General features: G+C 37.6%; 1 protein-coding gene across 1 annotated transcript; it reads right to left on the bottom strand.

Annotated features, from left to right (window-relative positions):
• Positions 1-9,389: 9,389 nt before the first annotated feature.
• slc39a7 (solute carrier family 39 member 7) lies at positions 9,390-16,692 on the bottom strand. Its single transcript, XM_056427791.1, has 8 exons — positions 16,559-16,692; positions 15,460-15,839; positions 15,193-15,361; positions 14,975-15,049; positions 14,279-14,401; positions 14,014-14,139; positions 10,887-11,083; positions 9,390-10,172 (listed from the first exon to the last, which is right to left on the bottom strand). The coding sequence occupies exons 2-8, from the start codon at positions 15,829-15,831 to the stop codon at positions 9,918-9,920; spliced, it is 1,317 nt and encodes a 438-aa protein (XP_056283766.1). The 5' UTR covers positions 15,832-15,839; positions 16,559-16,692; the 3' UTR covers positions 9,390-9,917.
• Between the last annotated feature and the right edge of the window lie 376 nt (positions 16,693-17,068).

The raw sequence follows: 17,068 nt of genomic DNA, 5'->3' as shown, positions 1-17,068 counted from the left end.
GAGTCATTAGGTAGGAGATAGGTGCTCAGTGTATCCTAAAACGAGGAGATAGGTGCTCAGTGTATCCTAAAACGAGGAGATAGGTGCTCAGTGTATCCTAGAGGAGATAAGTGCTCAGTATATCCTTGAGGAGATAGGTGCTCGGTGTATCCTTGAGGAGAGAGGTGCTCAGTATATCCTTGAGGAGATAGGTGCTCAGTGTATCCTAAAATGAGGAGATAGGTGCTCAGTGTATCCTAGAGGAGATAGGTGCTCAGTGGATCCTAACACAAGGAGATAGGTGCTCAGTGTGTCCTCGAGGAGATAGGTGCTCAGTGTATCCTAGAGGAGATAGGTGCTCAGTGTATCCTAGAGGAGATAGGTGCTCAGTGTATCCTAGAGGAGATAGGTGCTCAGTGTATCCTAGAGGAGATAGGTGCTCTGTGTTTCCTAGAGGAGATAGGTGCTCAGTGTATCCTAGAGGAGAGAGGAGCTCAGTGTATCCTAGAGGAGATAGCCCTCACTATAAGACTATCAAAGACACAAGTGGCAGTCAACCTTAGTTCAGTTTTTCTTTAATATCAATTATATTCAATAATGTTATTACAATTCATGATAATGCTTCCTTCATACACATGGAACATATCGTACCCGTCGCTCGTGACGGCCGTCCGTCCACCTCAGACCGCCAAACCCCGTCTGTGACGTCACACATCAGAACATCAGTTTAATGCTGACCCATTAAAGCGTGACTCCTCGGCGACATTTAACCGGCGATCCCTAAACGCTGCGTTTTTCAACACGTCGGCGCGCTCAGCAACAGGGAGTGGACAAGAGCTCTAAATGTATTTTTAAGCTCGATTGAGCAAATGAGATGTATTGTTGTCGTTGTAATTGAGCTTCCTATTACGTGTTATGTGGTCATGTTTGTTTTATTGTTTTCATGGTTTCATTCATCACTAGAGTTTATGCTTTGTTGCACTTTGCCGGCCTAAATAACTGAATCTCAACCAAAAAATAAGTCGGGAAAAAAAGAACATTTCGAAAGATAAATACCCAAAACGCAATCTCTACAACAAAATTAAGGTTTGAAATTTCTAAATAATCTTTATTGTCCCGAGACTTCTTAGATATCTAATTGTTTAACAAGACTAAATGTACGACGGCCATTTTATTTATGTAGCACTTTTTTTTTAAAGGAAAACAAAATAGCAAAATTAACAATAAATATTTGGTTATGGATGGTTTTTGATTGATTGCTTCCACGATACAGAATCAAAATATCCAATCAATATATATTTTTAAACCTCTTATACCTCTTATATGACTTTATCAATCACTTAAATGAATAAAATAATTTAATTAGTGCAAAACAGGAAAGACCGTAAGTTAATTGCATGGCATATAAATACGACAAAAATCTTCAATACCCGAACAATTGATAATAAATACACTAATAAATACAATACATTTTAAATAAATAAATGATTATTTATAAATATATATATATAGATATATAATAATTATTATTTTATATATATACAGGACTGTCTCAGAAAATTAGAATATTGTGATAAAGTTCTTTATTTTCTGTAATGCAATTAAAAAAACAAAAATGTCATACATTCTGGATTCATTACAAATCAACTGAAATATTGCAAGCCTTTTATTCTTTTAATATTGCTGATTATGGCTTACAGCTTAAGAAAACTCTAAAATCCTATCTCATAAAATTTTAATATTTCCTCAGACCAAGTAAAAAAAAAGATTTATAACAGCTGAGTGTTTGTCAAGGCTCAGGAAACCCTTGCAGGTGTTTCGAGTTAATTAGACAATTCAAGTGATTTGTTTAATACCCTACTAGTATACTTTTTCATGATATTCTAATATTTAGAGATAGGATATTTGAGTTTTCTTAAGCTGTAAGCCATAATCAGCAATAAATCAGAATAAAAGGCTTGCAATATTTCAGTTGATTTGTAATGAATCCAGAATGCATGACATTTTTGTTTTTTTAATTGCATTACAGAAAATAAAGAACTTCATCACAATATTCTAATTTTCTGAGACAGTCCTGTATATTCATATATATATAACATAATAATAAATATATACAGGACTGTCTCAGAAAATTAGAATATTGTGATGAAGGTCTTTATTTTCTGTCATGCAATTAAAAAAACAAAAATGTCATGCATTCTGGATTCATTACAAATCAACTGAAATATTGCAAGCCTTTTATTCTTTTAATATTGCTGATTATGGCTTACAGCTTAAGAAAACTCAAATATCCTATCTCTAAATATTAGAATATCATGAAAAAGTATACTAGTAGGGTATTAAACAAATCACTTGAATTGTCTAATTAACTCGAAACACCTGCAAGGGTTTCCTGAGCCTTGACAAACACTCAGCTGTTATAAATCTTTTACTTGGTCTGAGGAAATATTAAAATTTTATGAGATAGGATTTTAGAGTTTTCTTAAGCTGTAAGACATAATCAGCAATATTAAAAGAATAAAAGGCTTGCAATATTTCAGTTGATTTGTAATGAATCCAGAATGCATGACATTTTTGTTTTTTTAATTGCATTACAGAAAATAAAGAACTTTATCACAATATTCTAATTTTCTGAGACAGTCCCTGTATATATATATATATATGTGTACAAAACAAAACAAATAGCAAAAAGAACAATAAATACTTCAGAGGGATGATAAAAACATGCTTCATAGAGCCTATCTGCTGTTGGCTCCTGAGCATTAGAGTAAAGCCCGTGAAGCAACGAGACATTAAATTAAGTTGGCTCGTCGCCAACATGTCACATCGCTGCCTTCTTTCTGAGAAACAGATGCCGGCTCCTGGCAGCACGGCTTTATAATCATCACTCGAGTTGTCACATTATTATTTTTAACATTTTCATTGATGTCTTGTTCCTGATAACCTGTTTACAACAACTTCAAAAGTATAAAGCACATACCACTTCTCCACCAATGCGGTTGAGCGATATCCAGCCGTGCAATGAGCCGGGTTCACTTTCTGGCACTGCTACGAAATGAAGTCATAAAATGTAAATGAGCTTACATGCGTATTATTCAACCACATTGCTACAAAACATATTGAAATGTTGTTTATTTGTGGATTCATTTGAGATTGTTGTGTCCGACTCGTGGAAAGAAAACATTTAAAATATACATGCAGATGTTTATTTGACTTCTTTTTGCATATATTTCTCCTAGATGACATACTATTTATATATAAAAGAAAGATCCGTGGAAACGACGTCGATGTCCCAACCTTTAAAAGTATTTGAATGAGTTTGACTTGCTGCTGTGACTCAACGCAGCTAGGCCTGCATGCCGTTCTTTCTGCTGCACACATTCTACTCGCATATTCTGGCTTTGTTTTGATTTATTTGTTGGTTCAGTTAACATGCAAATGAGTCATCTATTAATTCTGAGCACTTCTTCCAGATTAACCTGCTTAATAGTTATTCACAAACGTCGTCCTAATGTAAACCTCTGGGCCTCTTTTGATGAGTCACATAGTAAATGTTATTTGTTACTTCACGCTCGATTGTTGTCTGAGCTTTAATCTAAAGAAATTCCTTGTGTGATATTACATTACATATCACGTCATGTCATTTAACAGACGCTTTTATAAAAAGACTCACAATAAGGGAATCCACCACGAGGACAAACTCAGAACTACAAGAATCAAGACAGTAACATTTATTCAAGAAAGTCAAAAAGTTAAAAAGAATACTATAAGTAATACCACAAATAATACTATAAGTAATACCACAAATAATACTATAAGTAATACCATAAGTAATACCATAAGTAATATCAAAAGTAATACCACAAATAATACTATAAGTAATACCACAAATAATACCATAAGTAATACTATCAGTCTTATGGTATTACTCATGGTATTATTATGGTATTACTCATGGTATTACATAAGTACTACCATAAGTAATAACATGAGTAATACCATAAGTAATACCATAAGTAATCCCATGAGTAATATCATAAGTAATATCATGAGTAATACCATGAGTATTACCATAAGTAATACCATGAGTACTACCATGAGTAATACCATGAGTACTACCAAAGGTAATATCATAAGTAATACCATGAGTAATATCATAAGTAATACCATGAGTAATACCATGAGTACTACCATGAGTACTAACATGAGTAATACCATGAGTAATACCATGAGTAATATCATAAGTAATACCATGAGTACTACCATGAGTAATACCATGAATAATACCATGAGTACTACCATAAGTAATACCATGAGTACTACCATAAGTAATACCATGAGTACTACCATGAGTACTACCATGAGTAATACCATAAGTACTACCATGAGTACTACCATAAGTAATACCATGAGTACTACCATGAGTACTACCATAGGTAATATCATAAGTAATACCATGAGTAACACCATGAGTACTACCATGAGTACTACCATGAGTAATACCATGAATAATACCATGAGTACTACCATAAGTAATACCATGAGTACTACCATGAGTACTACCATAGGTAATACCATGAATAATACCATAAGTACTACCATGAGTACTACCATAAGTAATACCATGAGTACTACCATGAGTACTACCATAGGTAATATCATAAGTAATACCATGAGTAATACCATGAGTACTACCAAAGGTAATATCATAAGTAATACCATGAGTAATATCATAAGTAATACCATGAGTAATACCATGAGTACTACCATGAGTACTAACATGAGTAATACCATGAGTAATACCATGAGTAATATCATAAGTAATACCATGAGTACTACCATGAGTAATACCATGAATAATACCATGAGTACTACCATAAGTAATACCATGAGTACTACCATAAGTAATACCATGAGTACTACCATGAGTACTACCATGAGTAATACCATAAGTACTACCATGAGTACTACCATAAGTAATACCATGAGTACTACCATGAGTACTACCATAGGTAATATCATAAGTAATACCATGAGTAATATCATAAGTAATACCATGAGTAATACCATGAGTACTACCATGAGTACTAACATGAGTAATACCATGAGTAATACCATGAGTAATATCATAAGTAATACCATGAGTACTACCATGAGTAATACCATGAATAATACCATGAGTACTACCATAAGTAATACCATGAGTACTACCATAAGTAATACCATGAGTACTACCATGAGTACTACCATGAGTAATACCATAAGTACTACCATGAGTACTACCATAAGTAATACCATGAGTACTACCATGAGTACTACCATAGGTAATATCATAAGTAATACCATGAGTAACACCATAAGTAATACCATGAGTACTACCATGAGTACTACCATGAGTACTACCATGAGTACTACCATAAGTAATACCATGAGTACTACCATGAGTAATACCATGAGTACTACCATAGGTACTACCATAAGTAATACCATGAGTACTACCATAAGTAATACCATGAGTACTACCATAGGTAAGTGCCACTTCCTTCCTCTCGGACAACCACGGAGCCGGAGAGGACTTGAGGACCGGTCGTCAAGCAATGTAGACAGAACAAAACTAAAGGATAGCATATAATGCAGATTTCTACACAAATAAATACGTCTACAAACACATGTTGAACAAATCTGAACGAGGTCTGCAAACTACAAGTAGCCTCCAGATCGAATCTAACAGGAAGTTGACCTCAGTGTCTTTGGCCACGCCCCCTTCCTGCTGCAGTCCGCTCTATTTCCTTCTCTTTCCACAGCAGCACCGAGCCCTCGCCCTGTAATTAACCGCCATAATTAAGGGCGCTGTGGCAATACATTTGTCACCGAGGCTTCTATAGTCTTTGTGTATTGTGTTGTGTTGGCACGGGAGTCGTTTGAATCCTGTCGTGGATTATGTTCTTTAGTTCTGCACATAGAGTTCTCAAAGAGTAGTTGTGGAAGCACGTGGCATCGGTGAAGGCCGATCTGTGCCCCGAGATGACCGCATCGTGTCCGGGTCGCGGTCCGTGACGCCCACGCATGAAAGCCAACGGGGATCCTTTTGTGCGGTGGACGACGATTGTGAGGAATTCCGCTCATCATCGTGACTCACGGTCAGAGGCGGTGACGTCGTTGTTGACGAAGGTGAAACCCGATACATCAAGGATCGTCAACCAAAAGGGTTTCCCAAAGGGTTTCTTACATCGTTGGTTCGAATCCCAACCTTGATGTTTTTAATCCTAGACCTTTTTCATCTTTCTGAGCGACAAAAAAAAAAACGTGAACACGTCACCAAACATTCGCATTTTCGGGACTATTTGGTGACCTGTTGTTGAGTTGTTGCTTTTTATCCGTTGGGTCAAAGGAATGAAGAGAAGTAATTACTTCTGATTCAGAAAAGTAATTTATTAATAATAACCTCAATTAAAATGATTAGAACTTGCGAAACTGTCAGTTTGAGGACGAACTGTGTTCAACACATGGGTCGGCGATTTTTGCTTGTCATGCTAATTAATATTTAAAAGAAAAACATGTTTTTATATATTTATATATATATATAGCCAGTTTACCAAATAAACTTTGGTTATGGGTAATTTTTGATTGATTTCTTCCACGATACAGAATCATAATATCCATGCTCCGTTGCTCCGGCAGCCTAGCAACGAGTTTCTTTGTTTTTTCTTTGTTTTGTTTTTTAACCTCTTATACCTCTTATTTGACTTTATCAATCAATTAAATGAATAAAATAATTTAATTAATGCAAAACAGGAAAGACCTTAATTTAATTGCATGGCCATATAAATACGTCTAAATCTTCATTATCCGAACGATTGATAATAAATACATTAATAAATACAATGAATTGTAAATAAATAAATAATTATTTATATATAGATATAAGAATTATTATTTTATAAATATATATATATATAAAACAATAATAATACATTCTTTTAATGTACACACACATATTATATATACAGTATATATATACACTACCGTTCAAAAGTTTGGGGTCACTTAGAAATGTCTTTTTTTTCTTCAAAAAAAAGCACTGTTTTTTCAATAAAGATAACATTAATCAGAAATACCCACTATATATTGTTAATGTGGTAAATGACTATTCTAGGTGGAAACGTCTGGTTTCTAATGAAATATCTCCATAGGTGTATAGAGGCCCATTTCCATCAACTATCACTCCAGTGTTCTAATGGTACATTGTGTTTGCTAATCGCCTTAGAAGACTAATGTCTGATTAGAAAACCCTTGTGCAATTATGTTAGCACAGCTGAAAACAGTTATGCTGGTGATATAAGCTATAACTGGCCTTCCTTTGAGCTTGAAGAACAAAATTAATACTTCAAATATTAATCATTATTTCTAACCTTGTCAATGTCTTGACTATATTTTCTATTCAATTTTCAATTCATTTGATAAATAAAATTGAGTTTTCATGGAAGACACAAAATTGTCTGGATGACCCCAAACTTTTGAACGGTAGTGTATATACTGTATATAGTGCCCAGAAATGTATTGGCCGAGCATCAAGCTGGAGGTCACGTGTCGGGTTTCATCAGGTCGAATGCGCCGTCGTTTGGGCGTACGACGTGCTTATGCCCCGCCCCTTTTTACACAACTTGTTTGCCCACGCGACGAGCCGGACGCTCCTCCACGAAAAGGGGCACGAGTGGATTCATTAAGATGTTTAAAGGACTTTAGCGGCCCTTAACATTTGGCATAATCCCCCGATATGCTGGAGGTCTCTGATGTCAGGCGCTCTCGGAAAGCAGCTACGAACCCATTTAGGTCGTATGTTTTATTCCCTATTAAATCCTTTTTTTTTATTGATTATTTTTAAATGTGAAGCAATTCCTGTCTGTGAAAAGTGCCGTATGAATAAACTTTGTTATAAGTTGTTTATTCCTCTCTTTTAGCTGCATATTAAAAAATGTAATGCATCACTTTGACCTCTTTTTTAAAATGCAGAACATAATTTCTTATTGTTGGGGGAGGATGTAAGAAAAATTCAAAGCACAAAATGCAATATAATTATTTTTGAATTAATAGTGGACAGTTTTACAGACGAGGTTTAATCGACCCGCTCATGATTTATAAACTTAAGTGACAAGACGCTTGTGTTCAGGATGGAGAGTAACCAAATGATGTTGCATACATTATCAAGGAAGTAAATGTGATAGGCTGATGGGTCGTTTTAGGATACACTGAGCACCTCTCTCCTCTTCTCTCTCTCCTTATGGATGAATTTTCATCTCTCCATCACACATTAGTAACTCTGCTTTCTCTTCGTAGTCCTTGTGCCTTCACATCTCAGAGGGTCCATTAGACCCGGCTGGGTCTGATGTCATGGCCCTGCTGATGTTCCGCCCACTCCTCCTCTCTGCCTCCATCTGCCTGATGGATCACGGAGGTCTGGATCGTGGTCCATGCCTACTACCAACTATTCATACACTCTGTCATACTCATTGAACGTGTTGTAACTCTGTCATGTTTCCTTCTGGTCACATGACATCTATTGTTCTGTCCATCCTGGAGAGGGATCCTCCCCTGTTGCTCTCCTGAAGGGTTCTTCACTTTTTGTCTTAGAATTTGTTTTCTTCTATTTCTTGGAAGTTTTTCCTGACCCGATGTGAGTTCAAAGGTCAGGGATGTCGTATGTGTAGATTGTTAAGCCCTCTCAGGCAAATTTTTAATTTGTGATTATGGGCTATACAAAATAAACGGAATTTAATTATATTAATATATATAAATATTTAAATGTACACAAATATGTATATAAACATATAAATTAATATATCTATATATAAAGATATGTGTAAATATATGTATATAAATATATATACATGTATAAACGTAAATATATAGAAGTATATACATATATAAATAAATATATAAATATATTTAAGTTTATAAAATATCTATAAACAAATTTAATATAAATTCTCAAATGACAAATTATTTCACGAATGAGCTCCACAAAGTTCTTTTAAAATCTGAGAGCTGGCAGCAGGAAGACGTGGCGCCTCGTTCCCAGAAGGGGAGGCGTGCTGATTGATCTGCGCCTCTGGCAGCACGTCTCCTCAGACTTCCACAGCATCAGTGACTGACAGGTCTCAGGCGTCAGGGAGCTGCGGCGACATATTGCTCCCTCTAGTGGTCGAGTTTGGTAACAGCAGCTACGATTGGGTTTAAACACAGCACTTTCCTTAAGTCTTTCAAGAGAGAACGTGCTAAAAAGAAATCAATGAAAATTATTAAACTTTATTGGGGATGTTCATATTCAGCGGTCGGTATTTTATACCTTTTCGTCAGCGTGTTTAATGTTGAAACTACTTTTCTTTTAACACAAATGATTAGAGATTAAATGTGTGGCAGCCACAACAGACCTTTATTTCTTGGAATGTAAAAATATTATCATTCATTATCACGTACAAGTGATCTGTAGTGACAACATTACTTTCTCTGCTCAACACCAACCACCTCCAAAATAAAAAAAAGAAAGAAAATAATCATTATCTTGTGTTGCTGAATAATCCGAGTGGGGGAAAGTGGCGACCAAAAGACGTCCGCGTCCCAATGGACGAAGAAAAAAAAAAAATCTGTAGAGTTCGTTCATTTCCAGCTCAGTTTCTCAATTTTCGTTTTTTAAAAAAGAAGCCGAAATAGAAACATCGATTGTAACAGTCAGCGATGAGAAAGAAATCTTCCATTCGCCGTCAGTAGGTGGCGTTTGTTCCCATAACTGGAATTCATTCAATAAAAATTGAAAAAAATTGTAAAAAAAGGAAGAAATCAAACCTCTGGAAAAAAATAATTTATAAAAAACATCATTTATTCTCAACCGTTTTTTTGACCGTTTTTTTTCCCGCCCCCTCCGCCGCTTTTCTCCGTCCTCACTCGTACTCTGCAATCAGCACCATCATCCCGACGCCGAACAGCAGCGCCAGGATCTCCATCAGCGATTGGCCGAAGCTGGAGCGGCCCCGCAGTAGCTCCGGGAGCACGGTCACCGTGGCGATGTAGATGAAGCCGCCGGCCGTGAACGGCAGGATCCAGGCGGTGGCGGCGGCGCCCACGCCCTCGGCCAGCAGGGAGCACGCCGTGCCGGCCAGGGCGCCGAGGGCCGTCAGCAGCTGTAGACACATGGCCTGATGGGGAAGAGGAAGATGGAGAGGATAACTGCCGCGCTCGCCTCAATATTTTAGACAGGTGGACAATAGAATAAGATGCCTTTTAGTCTCTTAATTATTATTGAACCTGATCTATTCTCATAGCCCGAAATCACAAATGTGCCTCAAAGGGCAATTTTATATATTTTTTATTTTACACATTTAATTAAAAGTAAAAAAATGTGTCTATATATATCTATATATTTATATATATATATAATTATATTTAGAATATATATAATTATATTTAGAATATATATATAATTAAAATATGTATATAAATGTAATATATGTATATCCACATAAATTATATATATTAAAAATATATATCCTAAATATATATATATATATTAAATCTATATAATATCGATATATTAAATATTTCTATATATATATATAATATATATATATACACATAAATTATATATATTAAAGATATATATCCTAAATATATATATATATATATTAAATGTATATAATATCGATATATTAAATATTTATTTAGATATATTATTATATATATAAAAGTATATATATATATAAATATTATAATTAGATATATATATATATATTATAAATACAATTATATACATATATATCATAATTATATATATATATATATAGTCGATACAGGGTATCCGTAGGGGGATTCTTGGTGGCGAGGCTCGACCCTTACGGGCGGCGGCGGCTCACCTTCTTCTTAGTGCAGCCGGACTGGATGAGGATGGCGAAGTCCCCGATCTCGTGCGGCACCTCGTGCAGCAGGATGGTGACGGTGGTGACGGCGCCGACGGTCGGGCCGACCAGGAAGGAGGCGCCGATGGCGAGGCCGTCGGTGAAGTTGTGCGTGAAGTCGGCCGCCAGGTTCAGGTAAGCCGACACCTTGATGTCTGGAAGGAGGTAACACGTTCGCTGGTAAACGATCCGCCACTTAGCCAAAAGATCACGTTTCAGAAACACAACGGAACAACATGCTGCTACAAATGATGGATTCCATCAGACGGATGTGCGGCGTGCGCGTCGGAGCGGGTTGCTAGCTCCAGGTTTTAAAACGACGTAATGAAACACCCAGAGATGAGGTTTGCATTTCAGAAACTAGAAGTTACATCTGTACGTTGGATACTTTTAATAATATTACTTTTTAGGGAGGCGGTGGAGAATTTGTATATATTTAAATTTAGGCAGACAAATGACGAAAAGCAAAAAATGCAGTTAAATGGAATTACTTCCATAAACCGAGAGATTCCATCTGGAGGTTTTAATTTGTTAAATGTAATATATATATATGTATACACTACCATTCAAAAGTTTGGGATCACTTAGAAATGTCCTTATTTTTCAAAGAAAAGCATTGTTTTTTTCAATGAAGATAACATTAAATCAATCAGAAATACACTCTATACATTGTTAATGTGGTAAATGACTATTCTAGGTGGAAACGTCTGGTTTCTAATGAAATATCTCCAGAGGTGTATAGAGGCCCATTTCCAGCAACTATCACTCCAGTGTTCTAATGGTACATTGTGTTTGCTAATCGCCTTAGAAGACTAATGTCTGATTAGAAAACCCTTGAAAACCCTTGTGCAATTATGTTAGCACAGCTGAAAACTGTTTTGCTGATGAGAGAAGCTATCAAACTGGCCTTCCTTTGAGCTAGTTGATTATCTGGAGCATCACATTTGTGGGTTCGATAAGACTCTCAAAATGGCCAGAAAAAATGAACTTTCATGTGAAATTCGCCAGTCTATTCTTGTTCTTAGAAATGAAGGCTATTCCATGCGAGAAATTGCAAAGAAACTGAAAATGTCCTCCAGCGGTGTGTACTACTCCCTTCAGAGAACAGCACAAACGGGCTCTAACCAGAGCAGAAAGAGAAGTGGGAGGCCCGGTGCACAACTCAGCAAGAAGACAAGTACATTAGAGTCTCTAGTTTGAGAAAGAGCCGCCTCACAGCTCCTCAACTGGCAGCTTCTTTAAATGGTACCCGCAAAACGCCAGTGTCAACGTCGACAGTGAAGAGGCGACTCCGGGATGCTGGCCTTCTAGGCAGAGTGGCAAACAAAAAGCCATATCTGAGACTGGCCAATCAAAAGAAAAGATTGGTATGGGCAAAAGAACACAGGCATTGGCCAGAGGAAGATTGGAAAAAGGTGTTCTGGACAGATGAATCCAAGTTTGAGGTGTTTGGATCACACAGAAGAACATTTGTGAGACGCAGAACAGGTGAAAAGATGCTGGAAGAGTGCCTGACACCATCTGTCAAGCATGGTGGAGGTCATGTGATGGTCTGGGGCTGCTTTGGTGCTGCTAAAGTGGGACATTTGGACCAGGTAAAAGGGATTTTAAATAAGGAAGGCTATCACTCCATTTGGCAACGCCATGCCATACCCTGTGGGCAGCGCTTGATTGGAGCCAATGTCCTCCTCCAACAGGACAATGACCCAAAGCACACCTCCACATTGTGCAAGAACTCTTGAGGGAAGAAGCAGGCAGCTTGCTGTCTGTAATGGAGTGGCCAGTCACCAGATCTCAACCCCATTGAGCTGTTGTGGGAGCAGCTTGACCGTATGGTCCTCAAGAAGTGCCCATCAAGCCAATCCAACTTGTGGAGGTGCTTCAGGAAGCGTGGGGTGACATTTCAACAGATTACCTCAACAAATTAACAGCTAGAATGCCAAAGGTCTGCAATGCTGTCATTGCTGCAAAAGGAGCATTCTTTGACGAAAGCAAAGTTTGAAGAAATAAATTAATACTTCAAATACAAATCATTATTTCTAACCTTGTCAATGTCTTGACTATATTTTCTATACATTTTGCAACTCATTTGATAAATAAAAGTGTGAGTTTTCATGGAAAACACGAAATTGTCTGGGTGATCCCAAACTTTTGAACGGTATAAAATTATGATTATGTATATTATATATATAAAAACAATATATATATATATATAATCATATATATATATTTACACACACATATATACATGTATATAAATATAATTATTAATATATATATATATATGTATATATGATTATATATACACTTAGCGGCTTTGAGTTTTAATTTTCTCTTAAAATGAGAAGTTTTGTGAATGACCACAACATTGTCCATGTCACCTTTGTCATGGGAAAAGGACGCGTTACTCCTCTCAAAGGAATGACAATCCCCAGGTTGGAGCTTGCTGCAGCAGTTTTAGCTGTAAAAGTGGACAAGCTGCTGAGATCTAGTTTGCAGCTGCATTTAGACCGTTCCATGTTCTGGACAGACAGCCAATCTGTACTAAAGTACAGAGCAAAGAAACAGGAGCAACAGCATAGGCCTGTCGGCTTCAAAGAAACCAGTTCACTTGCACTGGATGACCCAGGGCTAAAAAGAACACACAGTGAATGCAATCTGTGCAAAGGAAGAAAATGCAACACAAAGACTGATGACACACTTTTCTGACTGGACAAAACTTCAGCTTGCAGTTGCATGGTATCTGAAGCTAAAAAAAACCTTAAAAGGACTGGTGCAAAAAAGAAAACTGGGTGAGAACAAAGTGATTACCAGGAGTAAGACAAAGGACATGCCTGATTACCCACTGAGTGGCCAGCAGATGAGTCTGGAAGATTTAAAGAAAGCTGAAATTGCCATTGTTCAATTTACCAAATCTCAGTTCTTTCTTTCTGAATTTGGTGTTTTTAAATAACTAGAAATAAAAATGCCCAATGTCAAATATCCGTTTGTTGTAAATATATTTTCTGGCCGCCACGCTGCAGGACCGTAACCGACCAGCAGGGGGAGCTACAGCCTTTTAAAGAATAATCAACATATTGTTCACCTGTGCTCTTTGTCTCCTCTTTCTTCAGCACAGCCGCTCCTTTGCTCGCCTTCGCCTCCTTCTTCACCTCCTTCTTCTTCTTCTCCTTTTCTTCTTCTCCATCACTGTCCTTCTCTTTGGGAGAATCTGAAAAATATGACGAGTTGAAATAAGACATTCTGTTTTTTGGGTGCATTTTGTGTTATTTTTGTCTTTCGTTTCATCAAAATCGAGAATACTTTTTGTTTTGCAGGTGAATATTTTATGGACCAGGATAAAATAATACCTTGCGAGTGGCCGTGGCCGTGCCCGCCCTTCAGCGCTCGCACAAACTTCTCCACACACAGGAAGGCGATGATCCCGCCGAGAACCCAGAGACCCACCGACATCATGTGACCGTGGGCAGCGCCTGTGCAGGCCGAGCATATTAGTATTAATATTACAGCAGAAAATTATAATATACTATACACAATATATATAAATATATATATAAATATATATATATTTATATAAGTATAGATTTAAATATATTTGTATAAATATATAAATACGTTTATATAAATATATGTATGAATAACCATATATTTATATAAATAAATATATATATAAACATAAGTAAATATGTGTATATATATATATAAATATATATTAATATAAATATATTAATATAAATATATATTTATACATTTAAATATATTTGTATAGGCATATAAATACATTTATATAAATATATATATGAATAACCATATATTTATATGAATAACCATATATTTATATAAATAAATATATATTTATATAAACATATATATATAAATATAAATACATATATATATATATGAAAAATATATACATATATATCTAAGAATAAAAAAAATAAATATGTATATAAATATAATAACAGTTGATACAGGGTATTCGTGGGGGTACTGGTGTCAATAACAAACGCACCACCTGAACATGAACAAGGGAATTCTATGCGTACCGTGGGAGTGGCCATGTGACTCCTCACTGGCGGGGGTGTGGGCGTGGTCTTCCTCTCCATGGTGAGAGTGGGGCTCTGCGCACCACGAAGACACAACATTAAACTCACACAGAAATCAAGAGAGCGTAAATATTTGAATACACAGCGTATAAAATCTAGAGGGGACTATTTTCTCCCCGTCGCCGCCGCCTCACATCCAAAGTGAATCGACTACCCACCCAAAGCGTGTGGGATGAGGTGGAGGAAGGCGTCGCCCAGCAGTCCGCCCGAGGCGAAGCTGAGCAGCACCTTCAGCAGGTTCTGGTGCTGGTCGCTGTTGGACTGGACCGGGATCAGGAACAGGATGAGGAACGGCGCGGCGCTGATGAGCAGAGTCGCTCCGATGGCCTGCGGACGGGGAACGGAGGGAGGGTTACTCTCCTTTACATTTTCTTTAAAAACAGGCAACGCATTGTTCCCACTCTGACACCTGAACCTGAACACACCTGTGTCCAGAGCTCCAGCGTGTCCCTCTTGGCTCCGTCGGCCTCCCTCTTCACCCTCTCCCCTCCATGGGCGTGTCCGCACCCCTCCTTGTGCACGCGCACGCCGTCCTCCTGATGATGGGCGTGCCCGTGAGCGTGCCCGTGAGCGTGCCCGTGGGCGTGCCCGTGATGATCGTCCTCCAGGACGTTGGCCTCGGCGCTCCACTTGCTCGCCCCGTGGAACATCCTCACGTCTTCCTGGGGGTCGTCTTCCCCGTGGGTGTGGCCGTGGTGGCCGTGGTCGTGGTCGCCATGGGAATGGCTGTGGGCGGCGGCCAACAGGAGTACCGCAGACGTGGCCAGCGTCAGCGCCAGGAGACGTACACAGCCCATATTATCCCCTTTGACGGAGAGAGAAACAGTGAGGACATAAACACCATAAATACCTTTAATATAGTAATAATAAATAGATAATTAAGGGGTCACTGTCATTGGTGGAAGAAGCACTCATATATTTGACTCTTGCAAAAAAAAAGTTGCTTAAGTAAAGTACTATTATAATCCATCTATCATAATAGTTGATGTGCTTCCCTTTAACGTAGCCGGTGGGGTTTTTTAATTATTTTACAAAACAGCCGGGAAACTTAATCCGTAATTAATTTCTAATTCTGACGTGTGCCATAAAAGACACGTCAGTGTTTAACTTTACAAATTGGATGTAATATTATTTATTGTCGTTGCACTGTAAGCACACGTGCCATATTACTCTGTATATTATATTTAAAAGAAGATAGATGATGAAATGACTCTATAGGTAAAAGGTAAACATGCACGTCTGGATTTCGGGGGGTGAACTGTGACTGTAACACAACCCTCGTCTGGCTCACGTTGTGTCCACCACGTCGTGAATCCATCTCGTTCTTCAAGTGATAATATTATCTTTAAAAATAACAAATACAAAAAGTCTCAACTTTTAAATCTCACAGTAAACAGTCGCGTTGCACAGGAGAGCCCGGTGAGAGTCGGTTAGCTTCGGAAGCTAACGTGTTGCCGCTGCTGCCGGACGGACCACAATAACTGCGGCACACCAGGAAAACAACAACCCGCGGTTCGTTCTCACCGGGTTGTGTCGGTTGCCTCTGCCTGCCGGGCCGCTTTATGACGATCTGTCCTCGGCGTGAAGTGTTTAATAAACGCGCTGTCGCTGAACGTCCACGTTGATGCTTGCTGGTAAGACGTGGCGTTCGCTCAAGTAAACTCGTCGAAGTCTCGCGAGAGGGCGCATCTGTTCGTGTCTCTTTGATGTGTTTTTTATTTTATTTTATTTTTCACGAGATGAATATCGTGTGGTGTGAAGATATTTTACTTTTTTTAATATTTCTTTAAATAAATAATAATAATAAAATGTCTCACTCGTAAATACGTCAGGGGAATGGATTAGCTGAAGAGGGTTTACGTGAAATATCGCGAGAGTTTGTCGAGTAACTCGGCAGCGGCAGCATCCTGGAGGAGAACAGGATGTAGGTCTGTCTGCGACTGCAACGTCAATATTACAATAAATATATATATATATATATATATATATATATATATATATGTATATGTGTATATTTCGTATAAACATGTTTTC

The sequence above is a fragment of the Pseudoliparis swirei genome, chromosome 1 (assembly GCF_029220125.1).
Source record: "Pseudoliparis swirei isolate HS2019 ecotype Mariana Trench chromosome 1, NWPU_hadal_v1, whole genome shotgun sequence".
NCBI lineage: Eukaryota > Metazoa > Chordata > Actinopteri > Perciformes > Liparidae > Pseudoliparis > Pseudoliparis swirei.
The sequence above is the reverse complement of the archived record's forward strand: the minus strand, read 5'-3'. Positions and strand labels throughout refer to the sequence as shown.